The following is a 24,372-nucleotide window of genomic DNA, read 5'->3' as shown; positions in this document are numbered from 1 at the left end:
CTCTATATCAGGACGAGGAAATAAAAGACATTTGATAAACTCCAAGGCAAGAACTTGTGGCAAAAGCAAATTTGCAACAGATTTAGTTGAGGTTAAAATTCTTACTGGATTTAGAAAACTGTTTCCAATTATATTCTAAAGTATTAGAAGAATAATGGTAATCATTAATAATAGCTAACATTTGTTGAGTATTTAAATGGAATATATAGTGATTACATAGACTCAGAGATTAAAACTTAATATGGATTTGTGACAGGTCATGGAGATAATATTTGGTAACGACAGCAAAGGTAATCAGTTAAAAAAAACACACACACACCTTTTCTCCCCCTTTAGGAAATGCAAATCTGCTCTATTTATGTGACTGACAAAGGGGTGGAACTTCTCCAGATGTTGACATGGTGTTCACAGCAGCATAATGAGCGACAACTTGCCCCCTCCCCAGCTGTGCAGCTCTGCTACCTGAACGTGAGTCACCAGCTCCCGTGTGAAAACTCCCTGCCAGCCAGGACGCCGCCTGGTTCTCTACTCACTGTTTGGCTTTGGGGCCCTGCTGGTCGTGTCTGGAAACCTCCTGGTGATGATTTCCATCCTTCATTTCAAGCAGCTGCACTCTCCCACCACTTTTCCATCGCCTCTCTGGCCTGTGCTGACTTTGTGGTGGGGGTGACGGTGATGCCCTTCAGCACGGTCAGGTCCGTGGAGAGCTGCTGGTACTCCGGGCCGAGCTGCTGTACTTTCCACACGTGCTGCTGTGTGGCCTTTTGTTACCCTTCTCTCTTCCACGTGTGCTTCATCTCCATGGACAGGGACAGCGCTGTTACTGACCCTCTGGCCTATCCTCTCAAGTTCACAGGGTCCATGTCAGGAATCTGCGTTGGGCTCTTCTGGATCCTGCCCATTGCATACAGCTGTGCCGTGTTCTCCACAGGTGCCAGCGACGATGGGCCGGAGGAACCATCTAGTGCCCTCAGCTGTATCGGAGGTTGTCAGACAGTTGTAAATCAAAACTGGGTGTTGATCGATTTTTCTCTCCTTTATACCTACCCTTGTTATGATAATTCTTTATAGTAATATTTTTCTTGTGGCTAGACAACAAGCTAAAAAGATGGAAAATACTGGTGGCCAAACAGATTCACCATCAGCAGACACTTATAAATCCAGAGTGGCCGAGAGAGAGAAAAGCAGCTAAGACCCGAGTATCAACGAGCTAGCATTTACAATTTCACGGTTACGGTACAGCATTGACTCACTGATGGATGTCTTCCTGGGCTTCAAAGCCCTGCCTACATTTATGAGATTTGCTGTTGGTGTGCTTATTATAACTCAGCCACGAACACTTTGATTTATGCTTTATGTTATCCTAGGTTTAGGAAAGCCATAACATTTATTGTGAGTGGAGGGCTTTTCAAGGATAGTTCAGCAACTATGGATTTGTTCTCTGAACAAATGTAAGCATTTAGGTTGCGAAAGTTAAAGATATCATTACATTTGCCGAGTGAAATGAGTTTTTAAAAGTCAATGAGGACTATTAATGAAAAAAAGTTACCTTTCAAAGTTCACAGTGTAAATCAATGTTTTTCAGTTATATTAGGAGATATATTTCCCTGTCACTTCTCCAAACTTATTTACCTGACTAATAAATGTTAAATCCCTATTTGTTAACTGCTTCAGAGTTCACCATACCCACTGTCTGCAGACACTCCCTTTTCTCCTTTATTACATTGACCTCTTCCCTTTGTCACCTGAAAATATTGTGTTTTCTTTGATTTCTTCTCTTCTTTTCTTAGTTTTCTACTCACTCCCAACTTGTCAAAACTGTATTGTAATTGGCTTTTATGGGCTGTTTTTTTGGTGTGTTTTTTCTTTCTTATTCTTCTCCCAAGGGAAACATTTGGGTAGCAGTTAAATCTATTATGCTTAATGTTTGCATGGGGTCTGTGTCAGGAATTTGCATCTCCTGGATCCTGTCCCTTGCATTTGATGGGACCATGTTCTACACAGGTGCCCACGAGCAGGGAATGGAGGAATTAGTAAGTGCCCTCTGTTCCATAGGTGGTGTCAGCATGTTATAAATCAAATTGGATATTGATAGAATTTCTATTATTTTCACATCTATCTTTGTTAGGATAATTCTGCATAGAAATATTCTTTCTTGGGCCTAGTAAACAGACTAAAAAGGTCAAAACTATTAGTAGCAAGTACAGTAGGTTCTCAGGTTATGTAGAAGATCCGATCCTACAGCGCGACTTAACGCAATTGTCGCAGTAAGTCGGAACCCACCTACATAAGCACCTACATCACTCACATGAAGCACATACACAGCAGTACAGGCAGTCCTCCGGTTACAACGGACTCGACATGTTGTTTCGTGGTTACGTCGCCATCTCCCATTTATTTATATAAAAAAAAAGTTCCATCATTTCCGACATATGTACATATGTGCTTTAAGTTTTTTTATTATTTACTATATTTACCACAAGTAAAGGTCAGGAATTGTTATCTTTCTTTTAATTTTTTTTTACTGTTTCACTTCATTACTGCTGTGTATGTGCTCCATGTGAGTGACGTAGGTGCTTATATAGATGGGTTCCGACTTATGACGAAAATCGCGTTACCTCGCGCCGTAGGGACGGGTCTCCAATGTAACCAGAGATCCTACTGTATCCAGTCCTTTATCGCAGTCCAGATTTCCATAGTAGTCCAGACCACCATTCCATGACCCAGAGGTCCACCCAGGAGCCAGACCTCCACCCAGGGCCCAGACACGCCTCCCAGGACCCAGACCCCCATCCAGGGCTCATACCTACATCCGGGTACCTGACCTCCATGCCAGGGCCCAGTCCTCAAACCCAGTATCCAGTCCTTTATAGGGGTCCAGACATCCACAGCAGTCCAGACCATCATTCCATGATCTAGTGGTCCTGCCACTGACCCAGACCTCCATCCCGGTCCCAAGCCACCCTCCAGTGGCCAGACATCCTTCCCAGGAGCCAGACTTCCATCAGGCCATCAAACCTACATCCGGGTCTTCGACCTTTAAGCCAGGGCACAGAAGACCATCCAGGGCCCAGTCCTAGAATGCAGTATCCAGTTCTTTATCAGAGTCCACACATCCACAGTAGTCCAGACCATCACTCCATAACCCACAGGTCCAGCCTCTGACCCTGACCTCCACCCTGGTCCCAAAACCGCCCTCTAGTGGACAGATCTCCGTCCCAGTACCCAGACCTCCATCTGGGGCTCAGACCTACATCTGGGTCCCTGACCTTCATGACAGAGCCCATACCTCCATCCCAGTATCCAGTCCTTTTTAAGGGTCCAGAACTCCACAGTAGTTTAGACCACCATTCCATGACCCTGTGGTCCAGCCTCTGGAGCCCAGACCTCCGGCACAGGACCAGACCTCCATCCCGAGCTCAGAACTACATCCGGGTCCCAGACCTGCATGCCAGTGCCTAGAAGGCCATCCCCAGGCCCAGTCCTCGAACCAAGAATACTGTCCGGTATTGGGTGCACAGACCTACATCCTTAGTTCAGATCACCATTCCATGATGCAGAGGTCCAGCCCACGAGCCACACCTCCTCCCAGGGCCCAGACCCCCCCTTCAGTGCTGACCGCCCTCCCAGAACCCAGACTTCCATCTGGGGGTCAGACCTACATCCAGGTTCCAGATCTTCATGCCAGGGCACAGAAGGCCATCCCGGGTCCCAGACTCAAACCCATTATCCAGTCCTTTATCGGAGTCCAGACTTCCATAGCAGTCCATTCCACCATTCCATGACCCAGAGGTCCAGCCCCTGACCCAGACCTCCACCCGGGCCCAAGACTGCCCTCCAGTGGCCAGACCTCCTCCCCAGGACTCAGACCTCCATCTGGGCATCAGACCTACATCCGGGTTCCTGGTGTTCATGCTAGGGCACAGAAGGCCATCTCGGAGTCCAGTCCTCGAACCCAGAATCCAGTCCTTTATAGGAGTCCAGACATTCACAGTAGTCCAGACCACCATTCCATGATCCAGTGGTCCTGCCCCTGACCCAGACCTCCACCTGGGCCCAAGACCACCCTCCAGTGGCCAGACCTCCTTCCCAGAACCGAGACCTCCATCCGACCATCATTCCTACATCTGGATTCCAGGTCTTCATGCCAAGGCACAGGTCATACCGGGGCCCAGTCCTGGAACCCAGTACAGCCAGTCCTCGGGTTCCGTCAGACTCGATGTAAGTCGTTTTCTGATTAAGTCACCATCTCCCATCCTATATAATAAAAGAGGGACATGCTAATTAGCCCAGATATGTTAATTCATCACTTCCAATCAGTCAGGACCGGTCAGGCACGTCCCAGGAGAGGTCCCTGGTGGAAGTGGCCACCGGCGGGGGGGCTGCCCAGCCCAGAGGCCACCCGGCCAGGTGTCTTGAGCAGGCAGGCCGCGTCACCTGGCCTGGGAGCGGCCCCCAGTGGCAGTGGCCACCAGCGGAGGTGTGAGCAGGCACACTGAGTCCAGCCCGGAGGCCGCCCGGCTGAAAGAGTCACTGGAGACTTTGGTTACATTCAATAGTTAAAATCACTGTGCTCTGTGAGAGCTGACACCTCAAACACCCAGGACCCTCAATCGTACAAATTAATAGGAAACAATTGCATAATGCTTTGACCTAATTGTACACACTTTAGTATCATTTACAAATTATTCTACATCCTTCAAGTAAATTCAGCAGCTGACTGAGGAGAGCCGGAGATGAGAAGCATGCGGCCCAGCTCTGCTATCTTGAGTTTGTGGTTTCCAAGGAAACAGCCAGAAGGGATGATAAACCCTCTGCAAAAGGCTCAGCCTGTGCCTATCTGAGAGGCGGCAAGCGGAGGCTTGGTTTAAATCAAGCCTTTCCAGCAGTGAATGACGCCAACCCTCCCTGGATCAGGCAGGTTCCTGTGGAATGCAATCTCCACGCAATACAACGGGCCCCAGTTTTGTCCCTGGCGATCTCATGCGCGTTAGCTTGGGGCAACGGGGAAGGAAGGGAAAAAGCATCACGCGGGGGGCAGCTCTGGCGAGTAAGCAGAAGGAAACCATGTCTGGCAGACACTCCCCTGCCACCCCCTTCAACGTGTAAGAAGAATCAAATAAACCAATACAAACACCCTTCCCTGCCCCAGAGAGATAAGGGACTGAGGGGCATCCCGCCCAGGCATTGCCTACCTGCTTCCCACCCACTTTATCCAAATGGACAGGTTAGGGGGTTAAAGGGGAGGAGGAGGAGCCTCCCAGAAAGGGGATTCCCTGGAACCGCACCCCTGCCCTCCCTCCGGACCTGACCTCTCTAAGCGCAAGCCCTGACCCCGCCCCCAGCAGATTTGCATATCCCAGACCCTCTGGTACTTCCAGGCACTGGGCATTCCCGTGTCTTCCCTGCCTCCCAGCCGCTGACCCTCACTGTCTCCTACCCCAGAAACACTCTGTCCTCCCCAACTTTCGGTCTTTATAGCCTAAATGCATGGTGGGTTTAGTTGCTTCTCCACAAATTTTATTTGATAAGAACCCAGTGAAGTCGCTTAGCAACTGAGCTGCTCAGACTTCATCAGGGACAATGAATGACACACCTTACTTGGCTTTGATAGCAAAGCAATCTTATTCTTTTATTTTTTAAAATAGATTTTTATTGATTTTATAGAGGAAGGGAGAGGGAGAGAGATAGAAACATCAATGATGAGAGAGAATCATTGATCGGCTGCCTCCTGCATGCACCCTACTGGGGATCGAGCCCACAACCCAGACATGTTCCCTTGACCAGAATCAAACCTAGACCCTTCAGTCCTCAGGCTGAAGCTCTAGCCACTGAACCAAACTAGCTAGGACAAGCAATCCTATTCTTAAAGACTTGATTTTTGTCATAAACAAGTGGATTTGAATCATATCAAACCAATATACATTTTTAATGAAATGTCTCTTCATTTCTACTAATGCAATTCTACCTTAAAGCTTATGTTGTATAATCTATACTAATAAAAGGGTAATAAGCTAATTAGATCGGATGTCTTCCAGACATCCATACGATGTCCTTTTGCACAAAGCCACGGTGGTGAGGGCCAAGGCAGCGGCAGTTAGAGGCAACCAGGCTGGCAGGGGAGGGCAGTTAGGGCCAATCAGGCTGGCAGGCAGGTGAGCAGTTAGGAGCCAGCAGTCCCAGATTGCGAGAGGGATGTCCGACTGCTGGTTTGGGCCCGATCCCACGGGGGCAGTCAAACATCCCCCAAGGGGTCCTGGATTGAAGAGGGTGCAGGCTGGGCTGAGGGACCCCCCACCTCCCCCCCCCCGCCCCCCGTGCACAAATTTCATGCACTGGACCTCTAGCCTGTGTGTGTGTGTGTGTGTGTGTGTGTGTGTGTGTGTGTGTGTGTATATATATATATAAAGAGGTAATATACAAATTAGGCCGGGACATCATAACGGGTCACGACCAGACAGGAGGAGGTTTTGCGTGCAGGTGTGGCCCAGAGCGGAGACAGAGACAGAGACAAGGGGCCTGCCCAAGCCGGCGCGGCGGCTCTGGTGGCCTGGAGCGGACACAGGCAGGGGGTCCAAGGGGGCCTGGGGCTGGCCGAGCCACCGTGCAGGCTCAGGCAGCCCCGGAGCAAACACAGGCAGAGGTGCAGGGGGTGCCTGGGGCACAAGTCAGGCCTGACTCCCGCGGTGGCCTGCGGGCTGCCTCCTCGCACGGCGGGAGGCAGGGTGCCTCCTCACGTGATTTCAATGGCGCTCTGGGCCTCTAGTTTACTTATAAAAAAAAATAGTTCCGTCATTTCAGCGTATGTACATATGTTTTTTATTATATTCTGTATTTACAAGTAAAGGTCAGGAATTTTATCTTTCCTTTAACTTTTTTTTACTGTTTCACTTCATTACTACTGTGTATGTGCTCCATGTGAGTGACGTAGGTGCTTATGTAGGTGGGTTCCGACTTATGACGAAAATTGTACGTTGCGCCGTAGGAACAGATCGCTGATGTAACCTGAGGACCTACTGTGATGAAGTGAAACAGTAAACAATATTTAAAGGAAAGATAACAATTCCTGATCTTTACTTGTGGTAAATATAGTAAATAATAAAAAACATAAAGCACATATGTACATACGTCGAAATGACGGAACTTTTTTTTTTAATAAATAAATAGGAGATGGCGCCGTAACCACGAAATGACGTTCGTGGAGTCCGACGTAACCCAAGGACTGCCTGTAGCAGCAGTATCATGGGCTTACAAACCAGAGTGGCTAAGAGAGAGAGAAAAGCAGCTAACAGCCTGAGTATTACAGGTAGTGATTTGATCTCATGGTTACCATATTGACTCATTCATTAATTCATCCTTGAGTTTTATAACACCTTCATATGTTTATGAGACATTTTGCTGGTTTAGTAATTATAACTCTACCCTAAGTCCTTTGACCTATGATTTCTTTTACTATTGGTTTAGAAGAGCAATAAAACTTATAAGTGGTTAAGTAATAAAAGGCAGTTCATCAACTATAAATTTAATTTCTAAATAAGCCTAAATTTCAAATTAATGATTTAAAAAATTTGAAATTGATCTGGCAACCTATTAGAAATTTCCCAATAATTATGACCTGAAATAAAGTGTATGGCAATAATTCATTAAATTGGGGACTAGAAATAGAACTTCAATTCTAACAGCATAACTTTTGTGCTTTCACTTTTTAAAAATGTATTTTTTTTATTGATTTCAGAGAGAAAGGGAGAAGGAGAGAGAGTTAGAAACATCAATGATGAGAGAGAATCATTGATCTGCTGCCTCCTGCACTCCCCACACTGGGGATCGAGCCTGCAACTCAGGCATGTGCTGCTTTTACTTTTTTGATGAAGTGATCATCTTTAAACATTTGATAGAAACATGTTTACTAAATAGCGGTGGACATGAAGTTTCTATTTTCTGGTTTCTTCAAATCTGTGCACTCTGTCAGTTAATTATTTTCCTCTTTCAGGCCTCCTGTACCTTTCTTACCTCACCTACCAACCTTACCTTTCTGTCATTTTCAAAGCTTTCCCGATTTTGTATTCCCAGAGTCTTATATCCCCTGGCTTTCTCTGGATTTGCTTAACTTTGCTTTCATTTTGAGCAGCTTGTTTCTGGGGCCCATGTTTTTGGAGCTCCTATAGGCCTCTGAGTCATCCACGTACATTAGCCATTTTGACTCGGGACAAGACTTATTTTATATTTTGGGGGTATTTTGTAATTGTGGAAATAACCATGGGCAAATGGTACAATTTCTGCAATAATAATTGTCATTTTATGTGAAAATTTTCTCATCCCATGAGTTGTGTGTGTTGTTTTACCTTCCAGTCATAATGGAGGGCAACTTTCTGTCATTTTTTTTTTCCTGTAAATACTATCCAAAGTTTATACATTGTCCATAATTTTTTAAAAAGTGTATTGTAAGTTATGGGAAAATAATGGACTATCCAAGAAATATTAAGATGGCATATAACTTTTTGAAAAAAACATTGTTAATCATATTGCTTCATATATTTCACAAAAGCAAAGCTGATTTCTTCCAGAAGTTAAAAAATTAGAGAAAGTGTAGTTTTTATAAGTTTTTACTGGTGAAATCATTACAGAAAACTCATATTGATACATGTACTCCACTTAAATTTTATAAAACTAAAATGAAAACAAAGCTAGGTTAAGGGAAAAAAGACAAACGTGGGAAAAACTATTGGCAGTATACATGATGAGGAACGGGCTCATAGATTTAAAAATCTAAAAGCTTTTTATAAAATAGTAAGATAGAAGCAATCATTCCACTAACAAATGAGCAGGCAATTTTACAGAACAAACATACAAATAGCTAATAAACACATCAAAATGCAAGTTGTACAAGTAATTTAAAATATGATAGAGCTTTATATGTTTCATTGCAAATATTAAAAGGATCAATAATACCTTATGCTAATTAGAGTGCAGGAAATTGAGGGCTCTTATGAGAGTTGAACATGCTCATATACATCTAGGACAAACATAATTTAGTTTCTTTCTGAGGTAAATTAAAATAGTTATATAACAATTTAAATCACACATGTCACTTGATTCTGTACTTCTATTTCTAGCAAGTAATCCTAAGAAAAGAACCAGGCAAGGAAGCAAACATGACCAGGATATTCATTGTATAACTTTTAATTATTAACTGGAAAAAGCTTCAATCAGTGTGGGTTAAGTTAAATTAGGTTTCACCCATGTAATGGAATGTTATGGAGCAAGCATTGTTAGGCATTATTGTTAAATAATGCCTTTCCCACAATTAGTTATTAAAACTTCCTTTAAAAAATTTTGGTAAAGGATATGCAATTGTTGTTACTGGTGGTGCTTCAAAGTTTAATGTCCTTAGCTGATAAATTTAAAATTTTATTACTCTCTGTTTGTTCACCAAATTTTTAACCAATTTTATTTTTTCTGAAACCCAAATGTCTAGGAACCACTGTCCTGACCCATTAGTATTTTTAATAGCAAAGGTGATATTTTCAGTAGGTAGGGCTTTTATGCCCTCAAAACAAACCAGGGCAGCATCTGGTCAACTCCAAACATTAGAGACAGTGAAATAGTAATAAATGGTAATAAACCTGACATGATCCCACGGAAGCAGATGTCCAATAAATCAACCACATAGAGAAAGGAATATCAGATCTATAGTATGAAAAGGGTGGCCCTGAATTTTTTCACTTTTTTGCTACAGCATTCAAACTTATTAGCGAAATCTCAGTTATTTTGTATTTTCACGTTTGAGATTAGTCAATAAAGAACACTTAGCCCCATGCTGAGATGGTATGTAAGTTGGAGGTTCTCTTTAAGTCCTGTAAAATTCTTGCACATATGTAACTCTTCCTATCTTGCTCATAATACCATCTTGAATAAATGGATTTGCATCAAATAAAGATCAAATTTACATAGTAATCATGTTTCTTAGGGGTTATTTTTCTAACACCAAGGGCGGGATTTGGAGGCAAACTTTGGTTATCTAGCATTATTTAAAGTTTCAGTCTCAGATCTCCACTTGACCTTCAGGTTGCAGGTTTGAAACTTTTCTAAAACGCTTCTAAAATAACTGTCCATTAAATAAATCATCTCCCCAATGACTGAAAGTGTGAGACAGTCCTAACTTACGATGATGTAAGTGGGAGAAAGATGCATTAATGACCTCTGTGGTCTTTCTAGTGCCCTAACGCAGAAGTTTGTTAATGAGAGGAAGTGGGGAGGAATGTTTTGTACTCTTGTCTGTTAGGATTAGAGGCTAGAGGTAACCAAACAGAGAGCAGGGTCAGTGTGAAACTGAATTGATAACACACAATCTAATTAACAGTCTTAGCAAATCTCCAAGTGATTGCATCACTGAATCAGTTATTTTATTTATTATATAAGTCATTTGTGTTTAACAAGTACTTTTTAGAAATATATGTGAACTGCTTATGGAATACTCTTATTGGGGTGAGAAAGAACACAAAATTAATTTTTCTCCAGCAAGAGCTTCCAAATGTGCTATAGCAAATCTTCTTTTGTCATCCATCCCTTCAGGCAGACCTCATAGCTGTCCAGTCACTCTGAGTGTTAAAGATCTTCATCCTAATACGCTCCACTTTAAAGCTACAATCTATACCTAATCGAGTATCCCTGTCTTCCCTGTGCCCAGTGCTAGTGGGATCTAAGCTTAAAAAGCCTGGTTTTAGGGAAGGGGCATGTCTGATTTTTCATCCTTTATCTCACCCTCCTTTTCTGTTCTATTCCACAGTAGAAGAAAAGGAACATAACAATGTACAAAATTTGGCTTCCTTGTAACCTTTGCTCAGAGGTCATGGCCTTCCTCTGTGTAGGGAGTCTTCCAATAATATGGTACTGGTTTGACTTTTCCAATATCCTGTGGGATGTGCCACCGACACCTGGTGCACCCTGAAATGGGAAACATGCAAGAAGAGCTAAGGCTGACTGTCTTTCATGTGTCTATTAGCCCACATGAAACTCATACGTCTTTGCCCCTTAAATCAGGAAGAGTGTAGAGGCAGCTAGACCATGTCCTCCTAGCCATCTCTCTGCAATTCTACTTGCCTCTGCTCAATATAAACAAAGGGCAGACCTACAGAGGGAATCGAGCTTGAATTATCTTGCCAATACCTTCTTCAATGGAGTGGTCCTGTGGACAGAGGCCCCAGGAGCAAAAGCACATCCAGTTTCCCCTCATAACCAGACTCTAAGGAAGACTTCGGAGAAGTCAACTAGAGTGGCTCACCCACAAGAGGAAACTGGACAGTGGGCAGGCTGTCCCCCAAATGAGTCACATGTGTGAGTCACACCTGTACCTCATAACAGAGCCTCCATTTGGGCACCTGCCACATCAGAGCACTGTCCATCAGGCCTGTGCCACTACCAGGCATGAGAAACCTTTTGTCCCACTGTTAAATACTAGGGGCCCAGTGAACAAATTCGTGCACCTTGAAAGGAACTGCGGCCTCGAGGCTGCGGTGGGCACAGGGGCGGGTCTCGGCCCATCCTCCGAGCCCCTGCCTGGCTCTGCCCACCACGGCCCTTGGTTCCCTTTCTGCAGGCAGCCCAGTGCTGCTCCCTCTGCCACCACTCCCACGCGCTTATGGTGCCAGCAGTGGGTATGAGAAGGGCCAGCCCCAGCAGCAAGTGCAAACTGTGGGTGCAAGTGGCGGCTGCTGCCCCGATCACCCATCAGGAGTAAGGGGAGGTGGAGAAGCCCTCAGGGGCCAGCACCCGGTGCTGGCAGTGGGTGCAAGCGGTGGCTCCAGCAGCGGGTGCAAGTGAGGCCAGCGCCGGCAGCAGGTGCAAGCACCAGGCGGAACCATGGCACGTGGGAGCAAAGAATTTTCAGTAACTACCAGAGGCTCGCCCCATGATAGCAAATGTTGCCCCGCCTTGGTCTGACACCCCGCTCACCTGCTCCACCATCCTGCCACGGCTGACCCCTGCCATGTTCTCCACTCTGCCACCTGCCACCGACGCCTGCCATGTTCCATACGCACCCCTGGTGGTCAGTGCATGTCATAGCTACTGGTTGTTCGGTTATTCCACTGTTCAGTCTATTTGCATATTAGGGTTTTATATATATATATAGACTAGTGGCCTGGTGCACAAAATTCGTGCACGGTGGGAGGGTCCCTCAGCCCAGCCTGAACCCTCTCGCAGTCCAGGACCCCTCAGGGGATGTCCGACTGCCTGCTTAGGCCTGATCCCAGGATTGGGCCTAAACCAGCAGTCGGACATCCCTCTCGCAATCTGGGACTGCTGGCTCCTACCTGCTGGCCTGCCTGCCTGCCTCATCACCCCTAACCACTCGCCTGCCTGTCTTATCGCTCCTAATCACTCTGCCTGCCTGCCTGCCTGATTGCTCCTAACCACCTCTGCCTTGGCCCCTACCACCACGGCTTCATCCCGAAGGACATCCGGAATGACGTCCAGAAGGTTGTTTGGCTGTCTGGTCTAATTAGCATATTATGCTTTTATTATTATAGATTTTCCTTATCCCATTTCTGCTGTACAGGGCAAGTAGGGTTACAAGAAGGAATGGAGATTGGAAGAAAAACTGTAAAAGGAGACTTATAACCCTCCTCACTGTAGGCCTGGATAGTCTTAACTGGAATAGGAAATGTAAGAGTGCTAAACTAGATGTGATTTTAAAGTTTTAATCTGAATTAGAATGGACATTTGTATGGGATTTTAAATCCCAGAAAGTATGTGGAGGGCTATGCCATCTGCCCACCGTGTTTTAAAAGATTGAGAGGGAGAGTCAATAGGGCAAGTATGGCTGCACAAGCAGATAAAATGGAAGAGTCATTTTATGTTTGTGGTGCACCAAGCTCAAATTGCCCCAAATCTAGTGACATACAGGTTGGGCAAAAGTAGGTTTACAGTTGTGAGTACATGAAAGAGTTTATTCTTTTATTATTATTTATTAGTTATTGTACTATTTTTCATATAAACTACTGTAAACCTACTTGTTCCACTCTGTATTTGATGAACCAGGCTTCCTTATCAGACTACAGGGAAGGATGAATATAATGACTAAAGTCTCATTCCTTCATGCTTTTCCTGAATAATTTGAAGAATACTTCTCACTATCCTACAATACATTTTGGGAAATTTCCTTTATTTCTGAGAAAGAAAAAAAAAACCAATTATTTAGTCATTTAGTAATTCTGAATTAAATCTTAAACTTGCCCTATTTCAGCTTTCATGATAAAAAATAAATTTGTTTTTGATGAAGTGGTCTTCAAAATGTGACCACTTGTTTTCTGGGTCAATATTCTGGGTTGATATTCTAAAACACTGAAAAAAACCCTATGCCGAGATGTGGGCAATGGCCTCAGAGTGGGTGCTGTCCAGAGAGGCTGCGCAGGCACTGGAGATGCCCCCCTTTGCCTTGTATTGACCTTCCAGCTGCTGGAGAAGGCCCGCTCACCTCAGGTCCCCTTCTCTCTATACTTGTGTCCAATCTATCCCCAGTTGTCTTGGTTGCTTTCCAAAGCTTCGAATAGTTGTCCCATGTGTTCAATTGCGTCTTACAATTGTTCTCTGTGGGAGGGGTGGTTTGATACAAGCTAGTCAGTCATGGCCAAAATCATATTTCTCTCCTGTGAAACACAATTTTTATTAAATTGTTACAGTTTATTTTGTTGCTTTGTCATCATTCCTCTCATAATTCTTTCTAATTTTCATTTTGATTTATTTCCTGTCCCATGGCTTTTTGTAATAAACCATCTTTCCTGCATGCTCTGATTCTCTCACCTTTGACTCCTTATTCTGTTTTTAAAAATGTTTTTATTGATTTAAGAGAGGAAGGGAGAGGAAAAGAGATAGAAACATCAATTATGACATTTATCAGTCTTCAATAATGCAATTTAAAGTGTGCTGTCCATATTACCTACACAATTATTTTCCTTCAGGACAATCCTATATAATAAAAGCCTAATATGCTAAGTGTCATGGTTGTCTGGTCATTCGTTCAACCCATAAAAGCTAATGATATGCTAAGGCCACTCAACCACTTGCTATGATGTGCACTGATCACCAAAGGCCAGATGCTCTGAGTGGTAGGTTAGCTTGCTGCTGGGGTTCAGCTGATCGGGACTGAGCAAGACAGGCCGGACATGCCCTGGAGCCCTCCCACAGTCCCTCCCCTCCTGGCCAACATCCTGCGTCCCCCCGCAACCCTGATCATGAAACAGTAGGATCTCTCAGCCTGGCCTGTGCCCTCTCGCAATCCAGGACCCCTTGAGGGATGTCAGAGAGCCAGTTTTGGCCCGATCCTGCAGGCCAGGCTTAGGGACCTCACTGGTGCACAAATTCATGCACCAGGCCTCTAGTACTATATAAAGTGTATTTTTTATTCTTAGCAATTCCTGGCACAGGTATCTTTATCTCCCCACCCCCCCCCTAAATACTGTCAGCTCTATTTGAAAGGTATTAATGGGAAAATATGAAAAAAAAAATCCTAATCTTATGTAAAGTATTTCCAAAGTGGTTCATTTATAACACATATATAATGTAATGTTTATGTAACTTTGCTTATTTAATTACCTCTTCTTTTCATGTCATAAAACAAGTTTGTTACAGAATAGTCTGTGAAAATTAACTACCTAAAAAATTTAAAGCTGTGTCAAAGACTTGAGAAGGCAAATAACGTATTATTAATTTTTCAAATTTTTACTCTATCCTAAAACACTCAACATATCAACATATATTTTTAATTAAGATGTGTGTGACTACTAGGAAGCCTTCCCCACCACTGTTTAAAACCCAGAGGAGTGCCTGGGAGGGGAAGGCAGGGCGGTGACCAGCAAAAGGGAAGCAGGTGGTAAGACGCGTGCCATGAGAAGAGCTGTACTGGAGAGTGCCAGACGTTGGGGCTGGAAAAGAAGAGGCAGAAAAGTGATCAAGGTTCAACAGGGAGGTTTCAGACAGGCTGCGTGGCTCAAGTCCAACTGCTAGTTGGTCTTATTTACACTGACTGTTCCGGTATAGTGAATTGCCCAAACTGAGAAACTTTTGAGAGTGAAAAAGATGATTTTAATAATGACGAAAGACCCATTTTCACGAGAAGTAATTTTAATGAGAAGTCATCTGATGTTTTTATAAGCCGTTGATGAGGGGAAGGAAAAAAACAGGAAAATGTTCCCATTTTTTTTCTGTTCTAATAGCATATCAAGTATGCCTCAACGGAACTAAATGTTCTACCTGATTATTTCTAATACCTGAAATCTTTAAAGATCTTTGTGTGTTTTTTTCTCCTGAAAAAAAAAAAAAAAAGATGTGTGTGACTAAGAAATGTTCTCAGATGAGAAAATAAGCTATCCATGGAATGTATAATACCAGTTTGGGTATTTGCTATTTTTTAAATAATCCTTGGTTATGTTTGGATCACTCAGTTTTATACTTCCAATGCCAAATACAGTGTCTGGTACAAAGAGAGAACTCTAAAGCGAAAAATAATGTGAATTTGAATTAGCTTTTTTGTAAAATTATTTTACTTCAAATTACTTTTTAAAAATGACAGAAACCATCCTTTTGTCCACAAGCTTATTTGACCATAATAAATTATGTTCTTCCAAAATAAGGTGTAGCATATAATCATATAATCACTATATATGATCTTTGTGAACATGTTGTAAAATGAAGAGAAGCATTGCCAGGATTCAGAAAACACAAGAGTCTCAGTTTTTCCAGATAATCTTCAGTTACTAGGAAGTTCCACATTTCAGGTTTTATAAACTCATTTTAGATTTTAAAAAGTTTCAAGAACTTATAATCTTATACATGTTTCTCAGACAAAATATGCTTTAAAGAAGATTTTTGTCCCCAAAGAATTTAAGTTGCAAGTTAGGCAGAGACTTTTTTATCCTTTATGTATTTTAGAAAACTGAACATTGGTATTAAGTGTGGGAGAAACTACAAAGCTTCAATTATTTGGAAAAACAAATAGGAAAGTGAGAAGGCATTAGAAATTACCATAGAAATTAAAAAAAAAACACATAAACAAATACTAAGTGGGAAGTAATCAGCACATTTTATTCACCCATCACTAAATTTCTAAAATTTAATGTGAAAATGCCTGAAGATAACAAGGGCTTTGTTAAATGTAATATCCTCCTACCTGGCAAATAATTACAGTTGCTGCTCTAGATTCAAGTGTTTAACTTTGCACTTGACCTTAATTCCAAGTTAATTTTGAAGTCCCTGGAGTAATCTTGTTAACCTCTATGTGCTTCCTCAGAAAATGAGTTAATTGTTGATGAGTCACTCCTTAAGACTTAGCCACTTACAATAAGTTTTATTGCCTTCAGAAACCATGGGTAAAAGAAAGCATGTATCAAGGGGTTCATAGCTGAATTATAATGAACACACCACACTAAAATCTCATACACAGAAGGAGGAGTTATAAAATTCCTATCAGCGTCAATCACAGCATCAATGATGTATGGCAGCCAGGAGACAAGAAATGCTGCCATAGCAATACCCAACGTTTCAGCGGCTTTTCTCTCTCTCTTAGCTACGCTTTCCTCGTCACTCTCTGAGGGGGACTGAGCTTGGCTGGCTGTACTCTCAATCTTCCTAGCCTGATGGTTAGCCACCAAAAATATCTTACCGTATATAATCACCGTGGCCACGGTGGGTATAAAGAATAGAAGAAAACAAAATAGAACCCTATTTTGATTCAATGGAGCCTGACCGCCTCCTATACAGGTTGGAGCAACTACTAGTTCCTCAATTCCTTCTTCATTGGCCCCAGTGTAAAAAACAGAAAAACTATAGGTGACAGAAAAGAACCAAGAGAGAACAATGCATGTTCCTGACACCGAGACAGTGAACTTGGTTGGATAAGTCAGAGGATCAGTAACAGCGATATATCTGTCAATAGAGATACAGCATACATGAAGTAAATACGCAAAACAGAAGGAAGTATCGAAACATGTATGAAATTTACAGTAACTCTCCCCAAAGTACCAGCAGCTCTCCACAGACCTCACCGTGCTGAAGGGCATCACCGTCACTCCCACCAGGGAGTCAGCACAGGCCAGGGATGCAATCAGAAAGTTGGTAGGTGTGTGCAGCTGTTTGAAGTGCAGGATAGCGGTAATGACCAGTAAGTTCCCAAACACGGCCAGCACAGCCCCCAAACCCAGGAAGGCGTACAGAATGGCTCGAGGTCCTGGCGAGTAAGGAGTCTTAACACAGGAGCCGTTCACATGCTCCTAGCAGAGTTCCACTGCTTCAGCTTGGGAGAAATTGTTCACCATGCCTTCTCGTTGGAGTTATTTCAAAGTTCTCAGATTCTCTGTTTCAGCAATTTAAAACAAGGAGATGACAACTTGAAACACTCTGGCAAAGAAAAAAATATAGTTAAAATGAAAGTTGGAACTATCCTACCTTTTTTTTTCTTTTTTGCATATTAACTATAACCTCTTAGTCTTTCCAAAAAGTACATATTCCCAAATTTTTAATATATTTAGAGTGGAAACTTGTTGCAGAAAGCCATTAAACTTATAGTCACATTTAATACTAAATAATTGGCTGGCAGTATACTTAGTCCAATGTTATACATTATCATATATTTTATAGAATGTAATTTGCTAATCATTAGAAAATCCCTTTATTGTGTTTACCTTTTGAAATCTCACCTATAACCACCTGAGTTGAGAAATAATTAGGGGACCAATAGCTGAGTTTTATTTACTAAGTTATCTCCCCTGAGCAACCACTTCACAATAATTACAAACTATTCTTCATTTTTTGGTTGCTTTTTTTTTTTTCAAGAAGAAGTAAATTGCATCTCCTTCAAATTGTAACATCAAAAATCCCTATCGTATACTAGTAGAGTGTGAAGGCTGAGCAAACATTTACTTATAATAGCTTGCTAAACTTATTTGCTGAATATATTTCTATCATTGCTTATATTCCGAGTTTGTGTTTTTTTTAATTTTATAGCCATTCATGGTTTAGACAGCTTGAGATGATTTGGAGAACTAATCTCATCAAATTGATACTAATATAATCAGTGTGTAAGTATTTTCTGGGCTAATAGACAGTTTTAGACATCTAAAATCAATAAGATTGATTAAAATAAACAGCAAATCACCTAGCCCCTCACCTTCCCATCCTTTAAATGCAAAACAGTATGGTTTGAAACCTTTCACAGAGGAGTAGGCAGCACCTGGGATGGTCTGGAGGTGTGTATGTAGATTAGTCATGTCTCTGGAAGAAATGGATTTATGCTAAGTCATCCAAGGTGCAACTAGAGCCCAAACAATCCAATCTAATAAAAGAGTAATATGCAAATTAACCATCACTCTGCTATGCCCACAAGCCACGCCCACCAGCCAATCAGGAGCGAATATGCAAATAAACCCAACCAAGATGGCTACGGCCACAGAGAGTAGGAGGAAGGCTTGGGTTTCCCTGGCAATGGAGGAAGCCAAGCTTTCCACCTGCCCTTGCCGGCCTAGGCCTCCACTCAAGGCTACAAAGTTTCAATGATAGAAGATAAATAAATCCCAACAGAAATGGTGGCAGCGATGGAGCTGGAAAGAGCAGGAGGCTAGGGTTGCCCCCGGCGATGGAGGAAGCCAAGCTTTCCGCACACCCTGGCCGGCCCAGGCCTCCACTTAAGGCAACAAAGTTTCAATTATAGAAGATACATAAATCCCAATAGAAATGGCTGCTGCCACAGAGCAAGCAGAAGGCTTGGCTCAGCTCCAGGCTACAAAGTTTTAATTGTAAAAGATAAATAAACCCCAGATACCAGGGCCTCTGCTTGGGTCACCAGGGGGCATGGCCGGCCTGCAAACCACCACAGGCCCCTCGCCCAGGCCGCCCCACACCCCAAGGGAACCCCCACCCTGATCCGGGACACCCTTCAGGGCAAACCAGCTGGCCCCCACCCATGCCCCAGGCCTCTATCCTTTCTAATAAAAGAGTAATACGCAGATTGACCATCACTCCAACACACAAGATGGCTGCCCCCATGTGGTCAAAGATCCTGCCCCCATGTGGACACAAGATGGCTGCCACAAGATGGCCAGCAAGGGAGGGCAATTGGGAGGGACCAGGCCTGCAAGGGAGGGCAGTTGGGGGTGATCAAGTCTGCAGGGGAGGGCAGTTAGGGGTGACCAAGCCAGCAGAGGAGAGAAGTTGGGGGCAACCAGGCCTGCAGGGAAAGGCAGTTGGGAGGGACCCAGGTCTGCAGGGGAGAGCAGTTGGGGGGACCAGGCCTGCAGGGTAGGGCAGTTAGGGGTGACCAGGCCTGCAGGGGAGGGCAGTTAGGGGAAAACAGGCTGGCAGGGGAGCAGTTAGGCATCAATCAGGCTGTCAGGGGACTGGTTAGGGGGTGATCAGGCTGGCAGGCAGAAGTGGTTAGGGGCAATCAGGAAGGCAGGCAGGCGAGCAGTTGGGAGCCAGCAGTCCTGGATTGTGAGAGGGATGTCCGACTGCCCGTTTAGGCACGATCCTACCATGATTGGGCCTAAAAGGACAGTCGAACATCCCTCGAGGGGTCCCTAATTGGAGAGGGTGCAGGCTGGGCTGAGGGACACCCCCCCCCCCCCCCGTGCACGAATTTCATGCACCGGGCCTCTAGTATTGAATAATTAATTTTTACTTTATTTAAGTGTGCATCTAAATCTTAACTTTTGAGCTAGAGACTGGACTATTTTTATTACCATTTATCTCATAGTCTGGCCTCTGTTGAAAGGGTAGTATCCTAGAAGAACCTATGACATACAGTTGTGTATGTGTACCTTTTGTCTATATACCTATACTCTCTAGGTGATAGGCTTTCCCAGTCTGTGAATTTTGAATTCATCCATTTTTACTTTACTTCCCAGTTTATATTTATGGCCTCACTGGCTTGACTGTATAAATCTAAGTCTCTTCCATACAAAGTATCTTCCAGTTACTCTTGGGAGTGCTTGGATGGGTGCATCCATGTGCTCACAAGACAGTCTAAAATCACCATGTGACACGCCCCACCCCTCCAAACTCTTCTGCCTCAGCTGTCCTAATAAAGTTTACCACATCTTTCAATCTGGCTAAAGGAATTCCACCACTGCCACCATGGCTGGTACCTTGACTGAGAGTCTGAGTGTCTATGTAAAAGATGCTGTCTCTTCAGCACTCCCCACCTCTCTGGTGCCCAAGTGATGCTGCTGCTGTGCAAAGGGAGAGTAGAGTGATGCTTCCTCAGGTCTTTACACTCAGGCCCTAAAAGAGCAGCCTTCAGTTCTATAGTGTCTTAAAACTCCCCCTCCCTAGAAGCAAAGATACGTGAGGAGTAATGTGCACTCCTGAGACACCCATGTTGGTGTTTAATAACTTTCCCCAGTACATGAAACTAGGGCTTCTCAAAGAAATGACTCATTCAAGCAATGGGACAGAGGGGACATGGGAAGAAACTGAAGCATATTTTTATATCAGAAACGAAGAAGTGTAAAAAGAAGTTGGAGCATTTCACAAGCACACTGTTGCAGTATGAATGGGCTCCCACTGGCTAAATATGGGACAATTTGAATACCAAAATAATTAGGGAGAGTAAAAATGTATAAGCCATTGGGGAAAAATGGGAATCCATGAGCTAAAATAGAGAGACATACAAACATACATACACGCAGGAGGGCTTTTCCTTAAAGTAAAATAATTTCTAACAGATACATGGTGAGAGAGTGCTAGAGTTAAAACATCATAATTTTATTTTTTAAGGTTTTTATTGTATTTTAGAGAGAGAGGAAGGGAGGGAGAGAGAGAAACGTCAGTGCCAGAGAGAAAAAACCATGGGCTGCTTCTTGCACGCCCCCTACCGGGGATCGAGTTAGCAACCTGAGCATGTGCCCCGATTGGTGATCAAACTAGCAACATTTCAGTACATGAGACACACTGGCCAGGGCAAAACATCATAATTTTAAAGCCTTCACAATTAATACTGATTCAGGCAAGAACTATCAATGTAAATCTGGCTGCAGGGGAGCGGAGGACATTGGTGAAATGAGGCATTTACATGGTAGGTAAAAGAAGGAAGGGGATTGGAGCATCTTTGTTACTGCACTATTTCAAAGGTAATTCTCCACTGTGCTTTGTGATTCTCCTATTTTTCTATACTCTGCTGCCCCTTAGTGGTCACTCTGAACAATACTGGGCTGACCAAACCAGGAGACACAAAAGCTAAACAGGTAAATGCTTAGAAGTGACTATTTAAAAATGCCCCCCCCCCCCCAAAAAAAAAAAAAAAAAGGGAAGGAGAGGAGAGGGCCTCCCAACAAACTCTTTGAAAGCATGCCAGTTAGCTATCTACTCGCTCCCTTCCAAGGTACCCCTCCATAAAAACAACTCAAGGAAAGGTTTTCGAACTTTTGCCTTTGTTAGAATCACAGGGGGGACTTACGGTTTCCAGGCCCTACACCCTGAAGTTCTAATCTCTAGGACTGGAGTGAAATCAGAAATACGCTTTTTAAGTCAAGCAGCTCTTATGATTGTGGCATTGCAAGGAACACGTTTAGAGAAATGCTGCTCCAGGGGAAGTAGCACTATTAAAAGGGACGTGCTCTAAACTTGGAGTCAGAAAAACCCATTCATTCCTTTCACACTTGCTAAGCACCTAGCCAGGCAGTGCTAGGTGCAAAGAATGTGATAAAAGTCACAGTCCCTAGCCTGAATAATTTCATAGCCTACTTTGGGTAAGCAAGTAGACAATTCAGTGCTCTGAGATAAGAGCTCTAGAAAGAGGGAGGACCATCCCCAGGGGGTGGAGTTGGGGAGGGCAAGAGCTTGGGGAGAGCCAGGTTGATGGTATCTCTTGTAGAAAGTTCTCTCATCAAAGAGACTCTGAAGAGCGTTAGTAAGGACACGTAGGATTCAAGTTTCTGATTTCTGTGACCATGCACACATCTCCAAACTCTCTGAGCTTCCATTTGTTATTCATATAAGAAAAAGAAAGGTTGTGTACGTGAGGATTTGTAATTGTTTGGCTGTTTCTGGAGCTTTTAACTTCCACTTAACATTGAACATACAGTTTACAGGGGTTACAGTGTCACAGGGGTAACAGGGAAAATAACTGACCCCAAGATGCCATTCACGAACTCCAAATAACACCCACCAAACGTTCCTCTGCCCTCAAGGTTCTTCTGGCCGGTCTAATAATCAAATAGACATGAGGCAGATTAGCAAGAGAAAACAACCAAATTTAATACATACATATGTGTGGGAACCCCACACACATGAGCTAGTCAGAGACCCCACATGCCCTAGAGGTTCAGAGATAGAAAGGAAGATTGAGGAATGTATGACATCCTGAGCTAGGGATGAGGTAACGCACCTTCGAGGCTTCTCTGCAGAATGACGAAAAGAGCAGGTGTTTAGTGAATAAAAGCTTGCCCTTGTCATAGAGGTGGGCCAAAAAGGTTATTGCTGATAAGCTCTTATTATGGGCAAAGTCCCTAATTCAAGTTCTTTTAGGTAGTTAAAGGGAGGGGCAGACGTTTCTCTTGAGCCTGAAACTAGAATTGCCTTTTAGCTCAAAACAATCCACATACCACAGAAGCACATCTTGGGGTGGCTTTTCTGAACTCCCGCAGTCTTACATACAAGGCGGGGCAAAAGGAGGTTTACAGTTGTGAGCACAAAAACCAGAGTTTATTCTTGTATTATTTATTAATTATTGTGTTCTTTTCCATAAGAACTGTAAACCTACTTTTACCTGACCCTGTATATATGCGATGGAAGATGTCTTATGAAGAGTAATTTGCTGTTTTTCCAACTAAAAAAGATATGATCCCAACTGATCATGGAATTAATAATTTCATAATAATCTACCTAACAGAATTCTACAATACATTTTTGTTTACTTTTGTCACTGATCCTAGTCTTATTTTTAATTTTTTGAGGAACCTCCATACTATTTGCCATAACGGCTGTCCCAATTTACATTTCCACTCACAGTGCACAAGGACTCCCTTTTTCTTACATCTTCAGCAAGACTTATGTCTAGTCTTTTTGATACTAGCCATTCTAGCAGATGTTAGGTGATATCTCTTAGTGGTTTTGATTTTCATTTTCCTTATTATTAGTGATGTTGAGCATCATTTAAAAATGTTTTCTAATTGATTTCAGAGAGAAGGGAGAGGGAGAGGAAGAGATAGAAACATCAATGATGAGAGAGAATCATTGACTGTGGCCTCCTATACACCCCCTACTGGTGATCGAGCCCAGGCATGTAGCCTGACCCTGAGTCAACCAGGACCTCCTGATTCATGGGTCGATGCTCAACCACTGAGCCACACCAGCCAGGCTCATCTTATTGGTGGTTTCCTTTTAGTTTGTGGTCCAACTTCTTTGTTTTTTCTTTTGTTGCCTTTGCTTTTGGTGCCATTTAAAAATGGTATAATAACACATATTTCATTTTGTAGCTGGATTTCATATTTAATATAGGGAAAACACCTTTGCCAATAATATAAATCTAGTAATACTAACTATTCTATATAATAAAAGGGTAATATGCAAATAGACTGAATGGCAGAACAACTGAACAATCAATCAAAGTGTAATATGCTAAATGATATGCTAAGGCTGCTCAACCACTTGCTATGACATGCACTGACCACCAGGGGGCAGATGCTCCAACTAGTAGGTTAGCTTACTGTGGGGGTCCGGCTGATTGGGACTGAGGGAGATGGGCCGGACATGCCCTGGAGCCCTCCTGCCATCCCTCCCCAGCCCGATTGTGCACCGGTAGGGTCCCTCAGCCTGGCCTGCGCCCTCTCGCAATCCAGGACCCCCTCAGGGATGTTGGAGAGCTGGTTTCAGCCTGATTCCACAGGACACTCCCCTTGGGAGGGCGACAGATGCAGAGCTCATGGCTGTCAAGTGCTGCTGTGGCAGCACGAGCCTCTCCTAATTGGGACTGATTGGGCGAGAGTCCGCGGCAGGCACAGTGGGGCCAGGATAAGCGGGAGTGGCAGGTAGGAGCTGCAGGCGGCGTTGGACTGCGGGTTTCAGCCCGATCCCTGCAGGCCACCCAGAGGGACCCCACCTGTGCACGAATTCGTGCACCAGGCCTCTAGTACTATTACATTTATGTTACACTACATGCTAGCTTGTATTAACTCATGTAATCCCTCTAACAAGCCTATGATGTAAATACATTTCTATTTCCCATGTGAAAAAAACTGAGACACAGAGAGATGGAGTTGCCCAAGATTACATGTCAATAAATGCTGAAGCTGGGGTTTGAACTCAGGCAGCCTGACTCCAGAGAGCAATCCTTAGTCACTACACTACTTCTAACTCTCCATTATCTTTGCTAATGCCACATTGTTA

General features: G+C 43.6%; 1 protein-coding gene and 1 pseudogene across 2 annotated transcripts; one reads left to right on the top strand and one right to left on the bottom strand.

Annotated features, from left to right (window-relative positions):
* Positions 1-418: 418 nt before the first annotated feature.
* On the top strand, positions 419-1,455 carry LOC308247646 (trace amine-associated receptor 6-like; annotated as a pseudogene). Its single transcript has one exon. The product of its transcript is annotated as a trace amine-associated receptor 6-like (transcript).
* Positions 1,456-16,322: 14,867 nt separating this feature from the next.
* LOC308247073 (trace amine-associated receptor 9-like) lies at positions 16,323-17,309 on the bottom strand (the record flags this gene model as incomplete). Its single annotated transcript, XM_080665590.1, is given in 2 exon segments — positions 16,323-17,264; positions 17,268-17,309. Coding segments are annotated over 2 exon segments (984 nt in total).
* Between the last annotated feature and the right edge of the window lie 7,063 nt (positions 17,310-24,372).

This window comes from Plecotus auritus, assembly GCF_963455305.1.
Source record: "Plecotus auritus genome assembly, chromosome: 4".
Taxonomy (NCBI): domain Eukaryota; kingdom Metazoa; phylum Chordata; class Mammalia; order Chiroptera; family Vespertilionidae; genus Plecotus; species Plecotus auritus.
This window is presented reverse-complemented; position numbering and strand designations above follow the sequence as displayed.